Raw genomic sequence first — 18338 nt, 5'->3', positions numbered from 1 at the left:
GATGATGAGATATTCTCACATTTCTACATGCATTATTTTGCAGATTAGGGAGCCTCTGCCCTTCTTTACTTCTGAGAAACTCTCTAAGATTCTCTCTTTATACCCAGTGGCACTGATCAGTTGCCAGTTAACCCAATTAGATGCAAAATGTTCCTCCAGCTTTTTCTTTTTAGTGCTGCCCACTTTTCTCAGCTTAAAGGTTTATGGGAATCTTGCGAATCATTTCATTCCGTCTTATTTGCATTTTATACACCATGTCAACTTTTTGGAACTGGGGTTGTAATTGCTGTTTAAAGGATTGCAAATGATTTCATGAAAGTAGGGAGGGGCTAAACCTAAAATATAGTAAATGCACACTTAAATCTTCAGTTTCTTCTAAATGTCTATTACTTAGCCAAATCTCTAAAAATGCGTGAAACAGAACTAATAACATTTTCAGCCCCAAGAAGCAAACTATGGGCTCAATCACCACAATTACCCAAGTCCTTGTCATTAAAACTCACCCCATCTCCCTCTTTCATGAAGTCTTTTCTGCAGATGTGTGCCATGATGCCTGTGGCCAAAGCATCCCCCATTACATTGACCATGGTGCGAAATCTGTCTCTGTAAAAGAAGAAGACATTTAAGACATTTTTGATTTGGACCGATAGAAATCGAGTCAGTAGAGCTGTTGCCGGTTTGGATCTTTAATACATTTTAGAAGTGATATGTAACTTACAATGCCCAGTCTACTGCAATGATGAGAGTGATGTCGTCAGTTGGCAGACCAACAGATGTTAGCACTATCACCATGGTGACCAGCCCAGCTTGTGGTATTCCTGCTGCACCTATGCTGGCTGCAGTAGCAGTGATGCTGTTGGAGAGATGGGAGGTGAAGTTAATTAAAGTAAAAAAGCTGATGACAAATATAAAGTGGATGACTTCTTCTACTGAAACAGTACACGTGTGACAGAAAATATGGCAAAGCAGAAGAGCTCTACTTTAAAAACTGCTTCTTTGTCCAAATAAACCCCTAAAGTGACAAAGAATGCTTTCAATTTGCATTTATGCCAACCAGACTCCCTGAGTAACCCTAACCCACCGATGTAGTGAAGGAGGACATGCAGAGGGTTGGTGTTAGAGAAGAGGAAGCTAGACAAAGGGTGAGACGGAGCCAGATCATCCACTGTGGAGACCCCTGAAGGGAGCAGCTGAAAGAAGATGTTTCTGTGACAGAGGTATTGGTCCATGACATCAACTGTTGTGGAATTTTAACTTCAAATATAGTCCTGATATTCTCACATACTTTTACTGATTGTTTCCCCCCCATATGTGGTGGTTCTAATTCATTTTTCCATCTATTTTTGTTCATAAGGATTTGTTGTGTTTAGTTCATTTTTGTGCTGAATGCAAATACTTTAAAGTAAATTAAAGACTCTTCTTGCCTAATTTGTTTTGTGGATTATATCTCAAGGTGAGCCTGGCCCCAAAAGTACACAGTAATGTTAATAATGTCTCTAAGGCAACTGTCTAATTGAGAAGCCTCTTATCTGGTGTAAAATGTTGGCACATCGGATATCTGGTGCAGCTCCAGAGTTTGACGAAGAGATGATCCCACAACTCACTACACCACAGTCTGGGGTGAAATGATGAAATGGGAGTTAGGGTCAGAAACTCGACCATGATATCACGGGAATATACTGGTTTATTGAGGCCACGTGGGTGAGATAAGCTGTCATGTTTATACTACATCTATAAAAGCGTACTCTGGCTAATAACAGCCTTCCTTTGTCCTCCGCTTGTCAATTTTTCTAATTTTATGGAAAAACTGGTTCTCATGCAGAGATTTACAAAGTTTTCAGTTTTCACATGTTAGTTCCTTCTACCACAGAACTGAGCAGAGGAGGCAATGAGACAACACGAGGACCGAGGAGTCAAGGAAACAGGCATTTGGAGCCTCATTTTAAAGCAATGGAAACCAATTAAACACGATGTATTATACACCTGCGTCATAAATAATTTTATTATAGCCCATATATAGGTGTACACAGGGGTAACAGTGCCCATGGCATTTTTTTATTTTTTTCTTTACAGCCACTTTTAATTATTTTCACAACATTACACAATGTGAAAAAGAGTTGAAGGTAAAGACACTTCAGCAAAAGATACATCTGTGCATCCTTGATTATAGTTCCTACAGAAGCCTCTTCTCTCCTCTGTCCTCCATACGTTTTAGAAGTGTAGAAATTAGAGGAATGAGAGAAGCCCAAAGATTCCTTAAACAGGAAGAAAGCATGTGCAGGGCCAGCCTCTTACACTAATACTGAATTTGAGAAAAGTTCTACTTTTCTTTGCTTTTTCTAAAGAATCTCAGAAAGACAGTATCCTCCATTAGCATTTTGTCAACCAGACCATGGGAGCCTGTAGTTCTCTGTAGTACTTTTTTCTTATCACCAGCAGAGTCCACAGGGAAATGAGACACTTGACTGAGAAAATGTATTAGAGTGTTGGTTTACTTCATCTCATTTATTATATTTATTATCTTAAGTAATGCCAGCAGGCCATTTATTTGTTATTTTTATTTATTTCCATCTGTTATAAGCCCTTGTTTGTTTTCTGTGATTTATTTTTCCACATCTGTCAGCAAGCTCCTCTGCATGTTCAGCACCAGTAGATGTTGTTTCCCACACAGAAATAGTGTTTATAAGTAGTGGTTAAAGGGAGGTAAACCTATTTTATCTACTTCTTCTTTTTTTGTTTTAATCTTGAAGGCATCAGTATGCTTCAATAGATTTGTTGGTAGAAGTCTACATTTCCCTTATAAAGCTCCAAAACCAACTATCCAACAGCAACGTCCACTGTGAGCATCAAACAGATGCCGTTTGCAATTTTACACATAGTAGTCTGATATGATAGACAATTAAAACTACATGTGTGGCTACTGAGCTTAGTTTTTAGCCCATAGTTTGATGTAGTTGATGAATTACGCTGGAAAAATCTATTTAAAAAGTCCCTTCAGAAGTTGCAGCCTCTCACTTCAGCGAACCCTGAGGTCTGGCTGTCATTCACACCAGCAGGCACAATAATACATTCATCAGCGTATTCTTTCTCGAGCTTGAGTCTCTGTGATGATCAGCATGATGAGCCATTCTTTTACGTGCATCCATTGCTGTGCTTGAGCAGCTCTCTGCTGCAACAGTGAATCACTGGGATGGGCTTTCAAACATGTTTTCAGCTTCAACACAAAAACATAAAGCAGCATTATAAACAGATTTCAGTTGCTGACAACTGTCTAAAATTGAAACTCTTCAACTTGAATTTTATATTGTGAAAGGAAAATAAGTCCCTGAGAGACAAATCTGATGAACAGGGTGTTGTGGTGATGAGCACTGTGTTGATGTGGCAAAAAACCCCACTCCTGTATCCTGTTTTTCCTTAGAAAACGCAGGATGGTACACTAAATCTCCTCACCACCTCCTGAACAAATTCGTGGTGCACTAGTAGATAAATACCTTCTGTTTTGGACACTGCAAGCCCTTCAATTGAAACCTGCTGTTCGGTCATTAAGTTGGAGCCTGACACCGAGGTCTAACCACCAGTGATGATACTTGACATGAAAGGTGGTTCAGTTTGACACAGAAGGTGATGCTTGCTCTGAGTTAGTGCAGCCCTCTGATCAGAACAGGACTTCCAGCGTGATTAATGTAAAGCATATGAATGACTAAAAATATTCAATGATACTTACATGGCTTTGTCAAAATAAATAAAGTAAAATAAAATTACATTTAAAAAAGGTTTACTGACCTGATGGTGATGATCTGACCGAAGTCCAGCTCATAATTATTAACTTGTGCAATGAATATTGCTGCAACAGCCTCATAGAGAGCGGTGCCGTCCATATTGATGGTTGCACCCACGGGTAGCACGAAACGGATGATGCGACGGTCAATGTGGTTGTTCTCTAAGAGGCACTTGAAGGTTATAGGCAAAGTGGCTGAGCTGAGGAAAACGAAGAAAAAGACAGAGAGGACAGATAATAAAAAAATAAATATGAACCCTCCTAATTTCTATCAGGAATGCATGCAAACAAATACAATCTGTTCGTTCATGCTGACTAAGAATAATAATGCTTTGCATGAGAGCATGCAGCAGATGCTTTTTACTAATCTGAGTCTAGCAAACACATGCATGCGTGATGAAGCCACTCTGACCTCAAAGACCTCAGAAGAACTCTGTCAGTCTGCATATGAAACAAGGAATGATTTGTTTAAAATTGAATAGAAAATAGAATAGAAAACATTAATAGACCATGGCAGTGCTTTTGGAGAGGTTTAACCAGTTTATGTCAAATCACATATTGTTGAGGTGCATTTTCTAAAGTATACTGTTGTGTTTTTCACTTTAGAGCTTCCCTACCTACAACTTGTTTTCATTCGTTTACACACGAGATACAAATAAAGGCAGTCACAGATCTACCACAGCAAACACAATGTCTGCCAAATACATGCAAAAACACTGACATGGTCATCTAAATTAAAACTAAAGCCTATTTTTGTTATAGAATATGATCTGTCAGCATGCACACATGATACACAAGCATCAGTGGAGCCTGTTTATAGACACGTGGAATGCTCTTTTACTTTCCCCTCTCTTCCCACACACCAGATGTTTTCTGATCAGCCAACAGCCCTTTGAGATTTTTCACAGTAATGTTCCAGTAAAAAGGAAGAAAAGAATAAGTGTTGTTAAGACTCGGGGATGTTTTATTTTGACTCACAAATGAGATGATAAAATGAGTTACTGATGTTTTCCTTTTGTAACGCATTCATTCTCTCTATAATAAGTTTCTTTACCTGGAGGAGGTTGCCAGTGCAATGAGCAGGGCTTGCAGGATTCCCCGTATGTAAACAATGGGACTCTTTTTGGTGATGAAGAAGTACATAGCAGGCAGGATAAACAAGCCGTGCAGCACCAAACCAAACACCACAGTGATGGCATAGAAACCGAGCTTCTTCCCCATGGCTGAGGGATCACTCATTTCCAGGATCTTTCCAGCCACCAGGAAAACAATACCAAATGGAAAATACCTGAGGAGATGAAGACAATCAAGTGTCAAGATGGCAGTTATAAGTCTTAGATTTTATGAGATGGTGGGAGAAAAGAAGCCATACACAGAGTTTTACACTAAGAAACACCAATGTCCTTTTAAAAAAAATAATTAGATTAGGGGCATGTGAACATATGCGTGCAGTCTGTCCAACCATCAGTCAGCTGAATGACAACCAGACAAGAAATCTAGACAAGAAGGAGCTAGTTAGTTTTAGCAATTGAGCTTTAAAAGTAAGAGTGACAGGATTGTCTAAGACTAAATCCTTTATTTTTTCTTTCTCTGAAAAAACTATTAAATTACAATATACCTGCATACACATAACATAATATACTAGGATAAATGACCGGATTATAAGGGTGGAATTAATCCTACTTAATGTGTAGATATTAGATTGACACATTTTTAATATTTATTAATGTGCATATACAGTCCCGATCAAAAGTATAAGACCACTTGAAAAATGGCAAAAAATTATATTTTGCATGGTTGGATCTTAACAAGGTTCCAAATATAGCACAGAGCTTTAACATGCAACAAGAAGGAATGGGAGTGAGACAAAACATTTTTTGAGTATTCAATTCATTGAAAAGAATGCTTAAACTGAAACAGGCTGTTTTACAGCTGATCAAAAGTTTAGTACCACAAGCCTTTACAAGCCCAAATCTGTGCATAAATTTGGATTCATTGTCATTTTCTGTCAGGTAGTCACACTGTCATGACATTCTGATGTTGAACTAACAGAGTTGAACATAAGCAGAGTTTCTCACACACAGACAGTCATTTCACATTTTTTAAATGATTCTGGAAGACCCGCCAAAATTTATCCAGCACTGAGCCGGAGGATCCAATTGGCTGTCCATCAAGACACTGGACGATCCTTGACCCAAATTAAGGCCATTATTGGTTCTGACTGCAGCCCCATAGCCATCAGAGGGCATCTGAGACTGAAGGGCTTTAAAAACGGCTTTAAAGGCTTCGTCTCCTTGAATGCCACAGAACCAGTGTTGCCAACTCCTCAGTAAGGAAAATCGCTATTGGTTGTCCTAAAAGTCGCTAGAAGTCGCTAAATGACGTCATCGCCTAATTTGCATAATTGGTCATGCTAATCTAATTGTAACCTATGTTGTTGGAGAGAGAAATAACATCGTGGAAGAGACATAAAGTGAGTAAAAAACGTCCTAAATGCATTTAGAGTTTATTTAGAACTACAAATTAAATTTCTTTTAGCAATTATTGTTTTTTTTAATGTCACAATTCCAACCCTGCTCCTTTACCCGGGCTTGGACCGGCAAAAGTGACCCGAAATAGGCACTCTGGTGGAGTTACTTTGTGTGTGTGTGTTTATAAGTAGTTTTAAACCTTGTGATCCACAAAACAACATAAGAGTAAAAGAGTAAAAGAAGAACTGACTGCGTTACAGCACCTGCTGCTTTTTGAGAGTAAAAGCGATACGCGCTTTTCTCATTCAAATTCCGTTGTTCTCATTCTATTCCAGTTCTTTTCATTCTATTCCAGTTCTTTTCATTCAAATGTTGTTGTTTTCTTTCAAATTCCGGTGTTTTCATTCAAATTCCTTTCTTGTCATTCTAATTCTGTTATTCTCATTCAAATTTCATTCTCTTCATTCTAATCCTGTTTTTTCATTCAAATTTTGTTGTTTCCATTCTAGTTCAGTTCTTTTTATTCAAATTCTGTTGTTTTCATTCTAATTCTGTTGTTTTCATTCTTATTCTGTTGTTTTCATTCTTATTCCAGTGTTTTCATTCTAATTCTTTTCTCTTCATTCTAATTCTGTTGTTTTCATTCAAATTGTGTTGTTTTCTTTCAAATTCCGTTGTTCTCATTCTATTCCAGTTCTTTTCATTCTATTCCAGTTCTTTTCATTCAAATGTTGTTGTTTTCTTTCAACTTCCGATGTTTTCATTCAAATTCCGTTCTTGTCATTCTAATTCTGTTATTCTCATTCAAATTCCATTCTCTTCATTCTAATTCAGTTCTTTTCATTCAAATTTTGTTGTTTCCATTCTAGTTCAGTTCTTTTCATTCTAATTCTGTTGTTTTCATTCTAATTTCTGTGTTTTCATTCAAATTCCGTTCTTGTTATTCTAATTCTGTTGTTTTCGTTCAAAATCCATTGTTTTCCTTCTAATCCAGTTCTTTTCATTCAAATTCCGTTCTTGTCATTCTAATTCTGTTGTCTCATTCAAATTCTGTTCTCTTTATTCTAATCCTGTTTTTTCATTCAAATTTTGTTATTTTCATTCTAATTCAGTTCTTTTCATTCAAATTCCGTTGTTGTCATTCTAATTCTGTTAATTTAGTTCAAAATCCGTTGTTGTCATTCTAATTCTGTTGTTTTCATTCAAATTTTGTTGTTTTCTTTCAAATTCCGGTGCTTTCATTCAACTTCCGTTCTTGTTATTCTAATTCTGCTGTTCTCATTGAAATTCTGTTCTCTTCGTTCTAAACCAGTTTTTTCATTCAAATTTTGTTGTTTTCATTCTAATTCCATTCTTGTCATTCTAATTCAGTTCTTTTCATTCAAATTCCATTGTTTTCATTCTAATTCTGTTGTTTTCATTCTAATTCTGTTGTTTTCATTCTAATTATGTTATTTTCACTCTAGTTTTGTTGTTTTCATTCAAATTTTGTTGATTTCTTTCAACTTCGGGTGTTTTCATTTAAATTCCATTCTTGTCATTCTAATTCTGTTATTCTCATTCAAATTCCATTCTCTTCATTCTAATCCTGTTTTTTCATTCAAATTTTGTTGTTTCCATTCTAGTTCAGTTCTTTTCATTCTAATTCTGTTGTTTTCATTCAAATTCTGTTGTTTTCATTCTAATTCTGTTGTTTTCATTCTTATTCCAGTGTTTTCATTCTAATTCTTTTCTCTTCATTCTAATTCTGTTGTTTTCATTCAAATTCCGTTGTTCTCATTCTATTCCAGTTCTTTTCATTCTATTCCAGTTCTTTTCATTCTATTCCAGTTCTTTTCATTCAAATGTTGTTGTTTTCTTTCAAATTCCGGTTGTTTCATTCAAATTCCGTTCTTGTCATTCTAATTCTGTTGTTTTCGTTCAAAAGCCGTTGTTCTCATTCTATTCCAGTTCTTTTCATTCAAATTCCGTTCTTTTCATTCTATTCCAGTTCTTTTCATTCAAATGTTGTTGTTTTCTTTCAACTTCCGGTGTTTTCATTCAAATTCCGTTCTTGTCATTCTAATTCTGTTATTCTCATTCAAATTCCATTCTCTTCATTCTAATTCAGTTCTTTTCATTCAAATTTTGTTGTTTCCATTCTAGTTCAGTTCTTTTCATTCTAATTCTGTTGTTTTCATTCTAATTTCTGTGTTTTCATTCAAATTCCGTTCTTGTTATTCTAATTCTGTTTTTTCATTCAAATTTTGTTGTTTCCATTCTAGTTCAGTTCTTTTCATTCTAATTCTGTTGTTTTCATTCTAATTTCTGTGTTTTCATTCTAATTCTGTTGTTTTCATTCTTATTCCAGTGTTTTCATTCTAATTCTTTTCTCTTCATTCTAATTCTGTTGTTTTCATTCAAATTCCGTTGTTCTCATTCAAATTCCGTTCTTGTCATTCTAATTCTGTTATTCTCATTCAAATTCCATTCTCTTCATTCTAATTCAGTTCTTTTCATTCAAATTTTGTTGTTTCCATTCTCTTCATTCTAATCCTGTTTTTTCATTCAAATTTTGTTGTTTCCATTCTAGTTCAGTTCTTTTCATTCTAATTCTGTTGTTTTCATTCAAATTCTGTTGTTTTCATTCTAATTCTGTTGTTTTCATTCTTATTCCAGTGTTTTCATTCTAATTCTTTTCTCTTCATTCAAATGTTGTTGTTTTCATTCAAATTGTGTTGTTTTCTTTCAAATTCCGGTGTTCTCATTCTATTCCAGTTCTTTTCATTCTATTCCAGTTCTTTTCATTCAAATGTTGTTGTTTTCTTTCAACTTCCGGTATTTTCATTCAAATTCCGTTCTTGTCATTCTAATTCTGTTATTCTCATTCAAATTCCATTCTCTTCATTCTAATTCTGTTTTTTCATTCAAATTTTGTTGTTTCCATTCTAGTTCAGGTCTTTTCATTCTAATTCTGTTGTTTTCATTCTAATTCTGTTGTTTTCATTCTAATTTCTGTGTTTTCATTCAAATTCCGTTCTTGTTATTCTAATTCTGTTGTTTTCGTTCAAAATCCATTGTTTTCCTTCTAATCCAGTTCTTTTCATTCAAATTCCGTTCTTGTCATTCTAATTCTGTTGTCTCATTCAAATTCTGTTCTCTTTATTCTAATCCTGTTTTTTCATTCAAATTTTGTTATTTTCATTCTAATTCAGTTCTTTTCATTCAACTTCCGTTCTTGTTATTCTAATTCTGCTGTTCTCATTGAAATTTTTTTCTTTTCGTTCTAAACCAGTTTTTTCATTCAAATTTTGTTGTTTTCATTCTAATTCCATTCTTGTCATTCTAATTCAGTTCTTTTCATTCAAATTCCATTGTTTTCATTCTAATTCTGTTGTTTTCATTCTAATTATGTTATTTTCACTCTAGTTTTGTTGTTTTCATTCAAATTTTGTTGATTTCTTTCAACTTCGGATGTTTTCATTTAAATTCCATTCTTGTCATTCTAATTCTGTTATTCTCATTCAAATTCCATTCTCTTCATTCTAATCCTGTTTTTTCATTCAAATTTTGTTGTTTCCATTCTAGTTCAGTTCTTTTCATTCTAATTCTGTTGTTTTCATTCTAATTCTGTTGTTTTCATTCTTATTCCAGTGTTTTCATTCTAATTCTTTTCTCTTCATTCTAATTCTGTTGTTTTCATTCAAATTCCGTTGTTCTCATTCTATTCCAGTTCTTTTCATTCTATTCCAGTTCTTTTCATTCTATTCCAGTTCTTTTCATTCAAATGTTGTTGTTTTCTTTCAAATTCCGGTGGTTTCATTCAAATTCCGTTCTTGTCATTCTAATTCTGTTGTTTTCGTTCAAAAGCCGTTGTTTTCCTTCTAATCCAGTTCTTTTCATTCAAATTCCGTTCTTGTCATTCTAATTCTGTTTTTCCCATTCAAATTTCATTCTCTTCATTCTAATCCTGTTTTTTCATTCAAATTTTGTTGTTTCCATTCTAGTTCAGTTCTTTTTATTCAAATTCTGTTGTTTTCATTCTAATTCTGTTGTTTTCATTCTTATTCTGTTGTTTTCATTCTTATTCCAGTGTTTTCATTCTAATTCTTTTCTCTTCATTCTAATTCTGTTGTTTTCATTCAAATTGTGTTGTTTTCTTTCAAATTCCGTTGTTCTCATTCTATTCCAGTTCTTTTCATTCTATTCCAGTTCTTTTCATTCAAATGTTGTTGTTTTCTTTCAACTTCCGATGTTTTCATTCAAATTCCGTTCTTGTCATTCTAATTCTGTTATTCTCATTCAAATTCCATTCTCTTCATTCTAATTCAGTTCTTTTCATTCAAATTTTGTTGTTTCCATTCTAGTTCAGTTCTTTTCATTCTAATTCTGTTGTTTTCATTCTAATTTCTGTGTTTTCATTCAAATTCCGTTCTTGTTATTCTAATTCTGTTGTTTTCGTTCAAAATCCATTGTTTTCCTTCTAATCCAGTTCTTTTCATTCAAATTCCGTTCTTGTCATTCTAATTCTGTTGTCTCATTCAAATTCTGTTCTCTTTATTCTAATCCTGTTTTTTCATTCAAATTTTGTTATTTTCATTCTAATTCAGTTCTTTTCATTCAAATTCCGTTGTTGTCATTCTAATTCTGTTAATTTAGTTCAAAATCCGTTGTTGTCATTCTAATTCTGTTGTTTTCATTCAAATTTTGTTGTTTTCTTTCAAATTCCGGTGCTTTCATTCAACTTCCGTTCTTGTTATTCTAATTCTGCTGTTCTCATTGAAATTCTGTTCTCTTCGTTCTAAACCAGTTTTTTCATTCAAATTTTGTTGTTTTCATTCTAATTCCATTCTTGTCATTCTAATTCAGTTCTTTTCATTCAAATTCCATTGTTTTCATTCTAATTCTGTTGTTTTCATTCTAATTCTGTTGTTTTCATTCTAATTATGTTATTTTCACTCTAGTTTTGTTGTTTTCATTCAAATTTTGTTGATTTCTTTCAACTTCGGGTGTTTTCATTTAAATTCCATTCTTGTCATTCTAATTCTGTTATTCTCATTCAAATTCCATTCTCTTCATTCTAATCCTGTTTTTTCATTCAAATTTTGTTGTTTCCATTCTAGTTCAGTTCTTTTCATTCTAATTCTGTTGTTTTCATTCAAATTCTGTTGTTTTCATTCTAATTCTGTTGTTTTCATTCTTATTCCAGTGTTTTCATTCTAATTCTTTTCTCTTCATTCTAATTCTGTTGTTTTCATTCAAATTCCGTTGTTCTCATTCTATTCCAGTTCTTTTCATTCTATTCCAGTTCTTTTCATTCTATTCCAGTTCTTTTCATTCAAATGTTGTTGTTTTCTTTCAAATTCCGGTTGTTTCATTCAAATTCCGTTCTTGTCATTCTAATTCTGTTGTTTTCGTTCAAAAGCCGTTGTTCTCATTCTATTCCAGTTCTTTTCATTCAAATTCCGTTCTTTTCATTCTATTCCAGTTCTTTTCATTCAAATGTTGTTGTTTTCTTTCAACTTCCGGTGTTTTCATTCAAATTCCGTTCTTGTCATTCTAATTCTGTTATTCTCATTCAAATTCCATTCTCTTCATTCTAATTCAGTTCTTTTCATTCAAATTTTGTTGTTTCCATTCTAGTTCAGTTCTTTTCATTCTAATTCTGTTGTTTTCATTCTAATTTCTGTGTTTTCATTCAAATTCCGTTCTTGTTATTCTAATTCTGTTTTTTCATTCAAATTTTGTTGTTTCCATTCTAGTTCAGTTCTTTTCATTCTAATTCTGTTGTTTTCATTCTAATTTCTGTGTTTTCATTCTAATTCTGTTGTTTTCATTCTTATTCCAGTGTTTTCATTCTAATTCTTTTCTCTTCATTCTAATTCTGTTGTTTTCATTCAAATTCCGTTGTTCTCATTCAAATTCCGTTCTTGTCATTCTAATTCTGTTATTCTCATTCAAATTCCATTCTCTTCATTCTAATTCAGTTCTTTTCATTCAAATTTTGTTGTTTCCATTCTCTTCATTCTAATCCTGTTTTTTCATTCAAATTTTGTTGTTTCCATTCTAGTTCAGTTCTTTTCATTCTAATTCTGTTGTTTTCATTCAAATTCTGTTGTTTTCATTCTAATTCTGTTGTTTTCATTCTTATTCCAGTGTTTTCATTCTAATTCTTTTCTCTTCATTCAAATGTTGTTGTTTTCATTCAAATTGTGTTGTTTTCTTTCAAATTCCGGTGTTCTCATTCTATTCCAGTTCTTTTCATTCTATTCCAGTTCTTTTCATTCAAATGTTGTTGTTTTCTTTCAACTTCCGGTATTTTCATTCAAATTCCGTTCTTGTCATTCTAATTCTGTTATTCTCATTCAAATTCCATTCTCTTCATTCTAATTCTGTTTTTTCATTCAAATTTTGTTGTTTCCATTCTAGTTCAGGTCTTTTCATTCTAATTCTGTTGTTTTCATTCTAATTCTGTTGTTTTCATTCTAATTTCTGTGTTTTCATTCAAATTCCGTTCTTGTTATTCTAATTCTGTTGTTTTCGTTCAAAATCCATTGTTTTCCTTCTAATCCAGTTCTTTTCATTCAAATTCCGTTCTTGTCATTCTAATTCTGTTGTCTCATTCAAATTCTGTTCTCTTTATTCTAATCCTGTTTTTTCATTCAAATTTTGTTATTTTCATTCTAATTCAGTTCTTTTCATTCAACTTCCGTTCTTGTTATTCTAATTCTGCTGTTCTCATTGAAATTTTTTTCTTTTCGTTCTAAACCAGTTTTTTCATTCAAATTTTGTTGTTTTCATTCTAATTCCATTCTTGTCATTCTAATTCAGTTCTTTTCATTCAAATTCCATTGTTTTCATTCTAATTCTGTTGTTTTCATTCTAATTATGTTATTTTCACTCTAGTTTTGTTGTTTTCATTCAAATTTTGTTGATTTCTTTCAACTTCGGATGTTTTCATTTAAATTCCATTCTTGTCATTCTAATTCTGTTATTCTCATTCAAATTCCATTCTCTTCATTCTAATCCTGTTTTTTCATTCAAATTTTGTTGTTTCCATTCTAGTTCAGTTCTTTTCATTCTAATTCTGTTGTTTTCATTCTAATTCTGTTGTTTTCATTCTTATTCCAGTGTTTTCATTCTAATTCTTTTCTCTTCATTCTAATTCTGTTGTTTTCATTCAAATTCCGTTGTTCTCATTCTATTCCAGTTCTTTTCATTCTATTCCAGTTCTTTTCATTCTATTCCAGTTCTTTTCATTCAAATGTTGTTGTTTTCTTTCAAATTCCGGTGGTTTCATTCAAATTCCGTTCTTGTCATTCTAATTCTGTTGTTTTCGTTCAAAAGCCGTTGTTTTCCTTCTAATCCAGTTCTTTTCATTCAAATTCCGTTCTTGTCATTCTAATTCTGTTTTTCCCATTCAAATTCTGTTCTTTTCATTCTAATCCTGTTTTTTCATTCAAATTTTGTTATTTTCATTCTAATTCAGTTCTTTTCATTCAAATTCCATTCTTGTCATTCTAATCCTGTTTTTTCATTCAAATTTTGTTATTTTCATTCTAATTCAGTTCTTTTCATTCAAATTCCATTCTTGTCATTCTAATTCTGTTAATTTAGTTCAAAATCCGTTGTTGTCATTCTAATTCTGTTGTTTGATCAACAATAACGGTGGAACTACTCGTTACTGAGTTCATGTTTGGAACTTTGATATCTTTTTTTTTTGGTTTGTTTTGTTTTGTTTTGTTTTTTTTGGGGGGGGGGATCCTAAACTTTTGATCAGCTGTAAATCAGCCTGTTTCAATTTAAGTGTTGTTTTCAATAAATTGCATACTTAAAAAAAAGTCTTGTCACACTCCCATTTCTTTTACTTGCATGTTAAAGCTCTAACCATGCAAAATGTGATTTTTTTTTGCCATTTTTTCCAGTGGTCTTAAACTTTTGATCGGAACTGTATAAGATGCTGTGGCTCTGTAAACACGTTCTAATCACAGAATAAGATCCTCCAAACAATAACATCCTGACTATAAGGCAGTTCAGGTTCGTCACGATTTTTTTTAATAGAACAGTTTCTCTGAAAATGATTTACTTGGATATTCCTTTGTAATTAGGTAATAATAATTTGCTATTTGCACTCAGACTCATTCTCACTTTGAATCATCCAATAAAGAAAGTGAAAGAAAGGTTAACCATGTCTCAACCTGATTCTGATGATAATACGTAGAGTTCTTGTCTAAACGGCTGATGCTGGTTATGTTTCTTAGAAAATTTTTTCATTCATAGCTTTATCAAGTAGAAAAAATAATACTTTACAATTACCATATAACAATGGCGACAATCCTAAGGACAGCTTCATTCAGGCTCTGGCAGAAGTTTACCAAGGCACTGCCATTTGGCCCCATCCTTCCTAACATAATACCTGTGAAAACAAAGAAAAACCTCTGAAACAATGATGGATAAAATCATTTAAATTTCTTTATTTCAGGCAAGATGTATTCAAGAAATGTCAGATAAGAACAATGCATTTTTTTTACCCATGGTGGCTGAAAAAATAACAATTCCAAGGACGTTCATTCCATCACTGGTTCCTTCTCGTGTCCGTATGAGAACATCAGGGGGCGGAGTCAGGTCAAGAGCAAAGTTCTGGATGTCGGTTCCGTTGTCATCCTGAATACCGTAGACGAGTGCCCGCCGTGTGGTGGACTCTGACTGGGCCTGACGCACTGTCGGTCTGGGCTTCACTATGTACTCGCTGCTTGTTCGATACTGTTGCCAAGGAACAGAAAGAGTTGTTCTTAAAAAAGAAGTCCTACAAAATGTAAACCTTTGTATCTGAAACTGCAGTTTGTGTCATCAGAGGTCATACCTGCTGAAATGTGGCCTGGACCAGATTTGCTGGAAACATGTTGCTGCAAGGCAAGCGCATACATTTAATGAATCGTTCTAAAAGGTTGAACACAATGCAAGCTAATAAAAAATTGAGCTGACCAATGCAGTGCATACATACAGACACCAAACTCAGTAGACCTCCTGTGACCTTATTTTGGAAATATCTGCATAAAGGAACTCTCTTCTATATTAATCCATTCCTCTTTTCTTATGGAGTCAGATACTGAGAAGATGTTTTAGGGTGATTTAGTCCTTGATTCCAAGGACAAAATTATCATCGTTTTGAAACTGTGCAATAATGAAGGCCAGATGCCTGTAATGGAGAAAATAAAACCATGAAATTTTTCCATGATAGGTAGTCTCAGGAGACATAATTATTTCATCCGTCCATTTTCTGCTGATTATCCATCTCACCAATGACCTCTTCCTTACAAGAAGGTGCAAAGGCTTTCCCAAACAAGTCAAGAGAACTGTTCTCTCCAACGTGTCCAGAGTTTGCCCCATGGATTTTTCCCAGGAGGACATATCCAAAACACTTCACCTCCATCTCCAGGTCAACAAGCCATCGTCAAAAGCAGCTCAGTCAACTCTTTTTGATGTGGAGGACCTGTTGCTAAGGGAAACCTCAAACACCCTTTGGAAGAAACCCATTTCTGCTGATTGTATCTGTGATCTTATTTCTTTGTGCTCTACCAGATTGAATGATAAATCATCAGCTTCACTTTCACACTCAGGGCTCTTTTCTTTTTGAAAAATCATCTCAGCATCTTTGTCATTGCAGACTACCCTACCCACACTTGTGAACAAGACCCTGAGATGCTTGAGCTCCATCACTTGGGGCAGTATCTCATCCCCAGAGTTGGCACCCCAAACAAGAACCATAACCTCAGACTTGATTAATTGGTTTATTGTCATTCCCGCTGCTTCACGTTCTGCTGCAAAGTGAATACTGGAGGTCACCACTAAAAAAAGCAAATAGAACCACATCATCTGTTAGAACCTGCGACAACCGAATTGACACCCTCTACCCCTTGGCTGAGCTTAGAGCCAAGGTCTCACTGTAGCTGTACAAGGACAGCACAGCCCACAATAATGTACCCCTGAAGCACCCTCTGAAGGACACCCCGAGGGAATCCCACACTTCATCAAATATAGAGCGGATATACAGGGTGGGCCATTTATATGGATACACCATAATAACATGGGAATGGTTGGTGATATTAAAGTCCTGTTTGTGGCACATTAGTATATGTGAGGGGGCAAACTCCTCAAGATGGGTGGTGACCATTGTGGCCATTTAGAAGTCGGCCATCTTGGATACAACTTTTGTTTTTCAATAGGAAGAGGGCCATGTGACACATCAAACTTATTGGTAATGTCACAAGAAAAACAACGGTGGGCTTGGTTTCAATGTAACTTTATTCTTTCATGAGTTATTTACAAGTTTCTCTTTGTTCACAGCCATTGACATGTCGAAGAGGTTAACACGTGAGGAGCAGGTCGAAATTGTGTTGATATCTGGTGAACACAGTAACCGGGTCATTGCAGCAGATTTCAATGCAAGACTCCCTACGAGACCACCCATCTCCCATGCTACAGTTAGCAAACTGCTTGCTAAGTTTCGTGAAACTGGTTCAGTGTTGGATTTGCCAAAATGTGGACACAAGAAAACTGTCACTAATGAAGAAACATCAGTGGCTGTCCTAGCTTCATTCAGCAAGAGCCCACAGCGTAGCGCTCGCCGCATGTCACTGGAGAGCGGCATTAGTCGAACATCCCTTCGGCGGATATTAGCTACTCACAAATGGCACCCTTACAAACTCCAGCTACTGCAGCATCTCATCGAGGATGAGCCAGATTGGCGCACAGAATTTGCAGAATGGGCAAAACAAAAATTGGAACAGGACCCTCAGTTCACGCAGAATATTTTGTTCAGCGATGAGGCAAACTTTTATGTGAATGGTGAAGTTAACAAACAAAACCACCGCTATTGCTCTGACATTAACCCACATTGGATGGATCCCTCCAAGACTGTTGGAACAACACAAGTGATGGTTTGGTGTGGTATATGGGGTACAACGATAGTGGGTCCATTCTTCATCAATGGAAACATCAAGGCCACTGGATATTTGAAATTGATGTGTTTCCCTCTTTATGCACTGAAGCTGGCACGTTCCCTGAGTTTTTCCAGCAAGATGGTGCACCACCACATTATGGGTGCCAGGTCCGAGCATTCCTAGATGAACAGTTTCCTGGAAAGTGGATTGGTCATCGTGGGCCAGTTGAATGGCCCCCAATGTCTCCCGATCTGACCCCCTTAGACTTTTATCTTTGGGGTCATCTGAAGGCAATTGTCTATGGTGTGAAGATACGAGATGTGCAGCACCTGAAACTACGGATACTGGATGCCTGTGCTGGCATTTCTCCTGCGGTGTTGCTATCAGTGTGTGAAGAGTGGGAGAAGAGGGTTGCATTGACAATCCAACACAATGGACAGCACATGGAACATATTTTATAAGTGGTCAGAAACTTGTAAATAACTCATGAAAGAATAAAGTTACGTTGAAACCAAGCACACCATTGTTTTTCTTGTGACATTACCAATAAGTTTGATGTGTCACATGGCGCTCTTCCTATTGAAAAAACAAAAATTGTATCCAAGATGGCCGACTTCTAAATGGCCACCATGGTCACCACCCATCTTGAGGAGTTTGCCCCCTAACATATACTAATGTGCCACAAACAGGACTTTAATATCACCAACCATTCCCATTTTATTACGGTGTATCCATATAAATGGCCCACCCTGTAGAGATGATCCAGTGTTCTGTGACCAAAAGAAAAAAACACATCGTTACCTATTGCATAACTATTCACAAACTTAAAAGAAAACTTACAAAATCAGCTTCAAAACTTTTTAAAAAGAAAATTAAGGAATCGCATGTTCTCTTGTTAAAAGGTTCACACAAAGTGATACTGCAGTATATTATTGTAGTTTTTCAACCTACATGTATGCTTAATATAGAGCAATTCATACTCATACTCTGTTTAGTCAAACCCGGCAGTGTTTCATGTTTACACAAAATGTTTCCATTCGAAGCTTTGGCAATAGTGAGATCTTTTCGTCACTCCCCACTTGTTTTCAAAACATGAAGAATTTTGAATGAACTGCAAGGTTGTTTTTAGGCCAACAGATGAGTAAAAAAACCCAAAACATCATACAA

General features: G+C 35.0%; 1 protein-coding gene across 1 annotated transcript in view; it reads right to left on the bottom strand.

Annotated features, from left to right (window-relative positions):
- slc1a7b (solute carrier family 1 member 7b) overlaps window positions 1–18338 on the bottom strand; it is a 55443-nt gene that overhangs the window by 4707 nt on the left and 32398 nt on the right. The window contains exons 4-10 of the mRNA XM_084920833.1: window positions 15092–15134; window positions 14760–14991; window positions 14545–14644; window positions 4833–5066; window positions 3784–3978; window positions 719–853; window positions 504–603 (exon numbers count right to left, since the gene is read on the bottom strand). Of these exons, the coding sequence (XP_084776959.1) occupies window positions 504–603; window positions 719–853; window positions 3784–3978; window positions 4833–5066; window positions 14545–14644; window positions 14760–14991; window positions 15092–15134 (1039 nt within the window). The remainder of the gene's footprint in view (window positions 1–503; window positions 604–718; window positions 854–3783; window positions 3979–4832; window positions 5067–14544; window positions 14645–14759; window positions 14992–15091; window positions 15135–18338) is intronic.

Source organism: Perissodus microlepis, chromosome 23, assembly GCF_051167445.1.
Source record: "Perissodus microlepis isolate ML-2025 ecotype Zambia chromosome 23, ASM5116744v1, whole genome shotgun sequence".
Classification (NCBI taxonomy): Eukaryota; Metazoa; Chordata; class Actinopteri; order Cichliformes; family Cichlidae; genus Perissodus; species Perissodus microlepis.
Note: the sequence above shows the minus strand (reverse complement) of the source record. Positions and strands in the feature narration are given on the sequence as shown.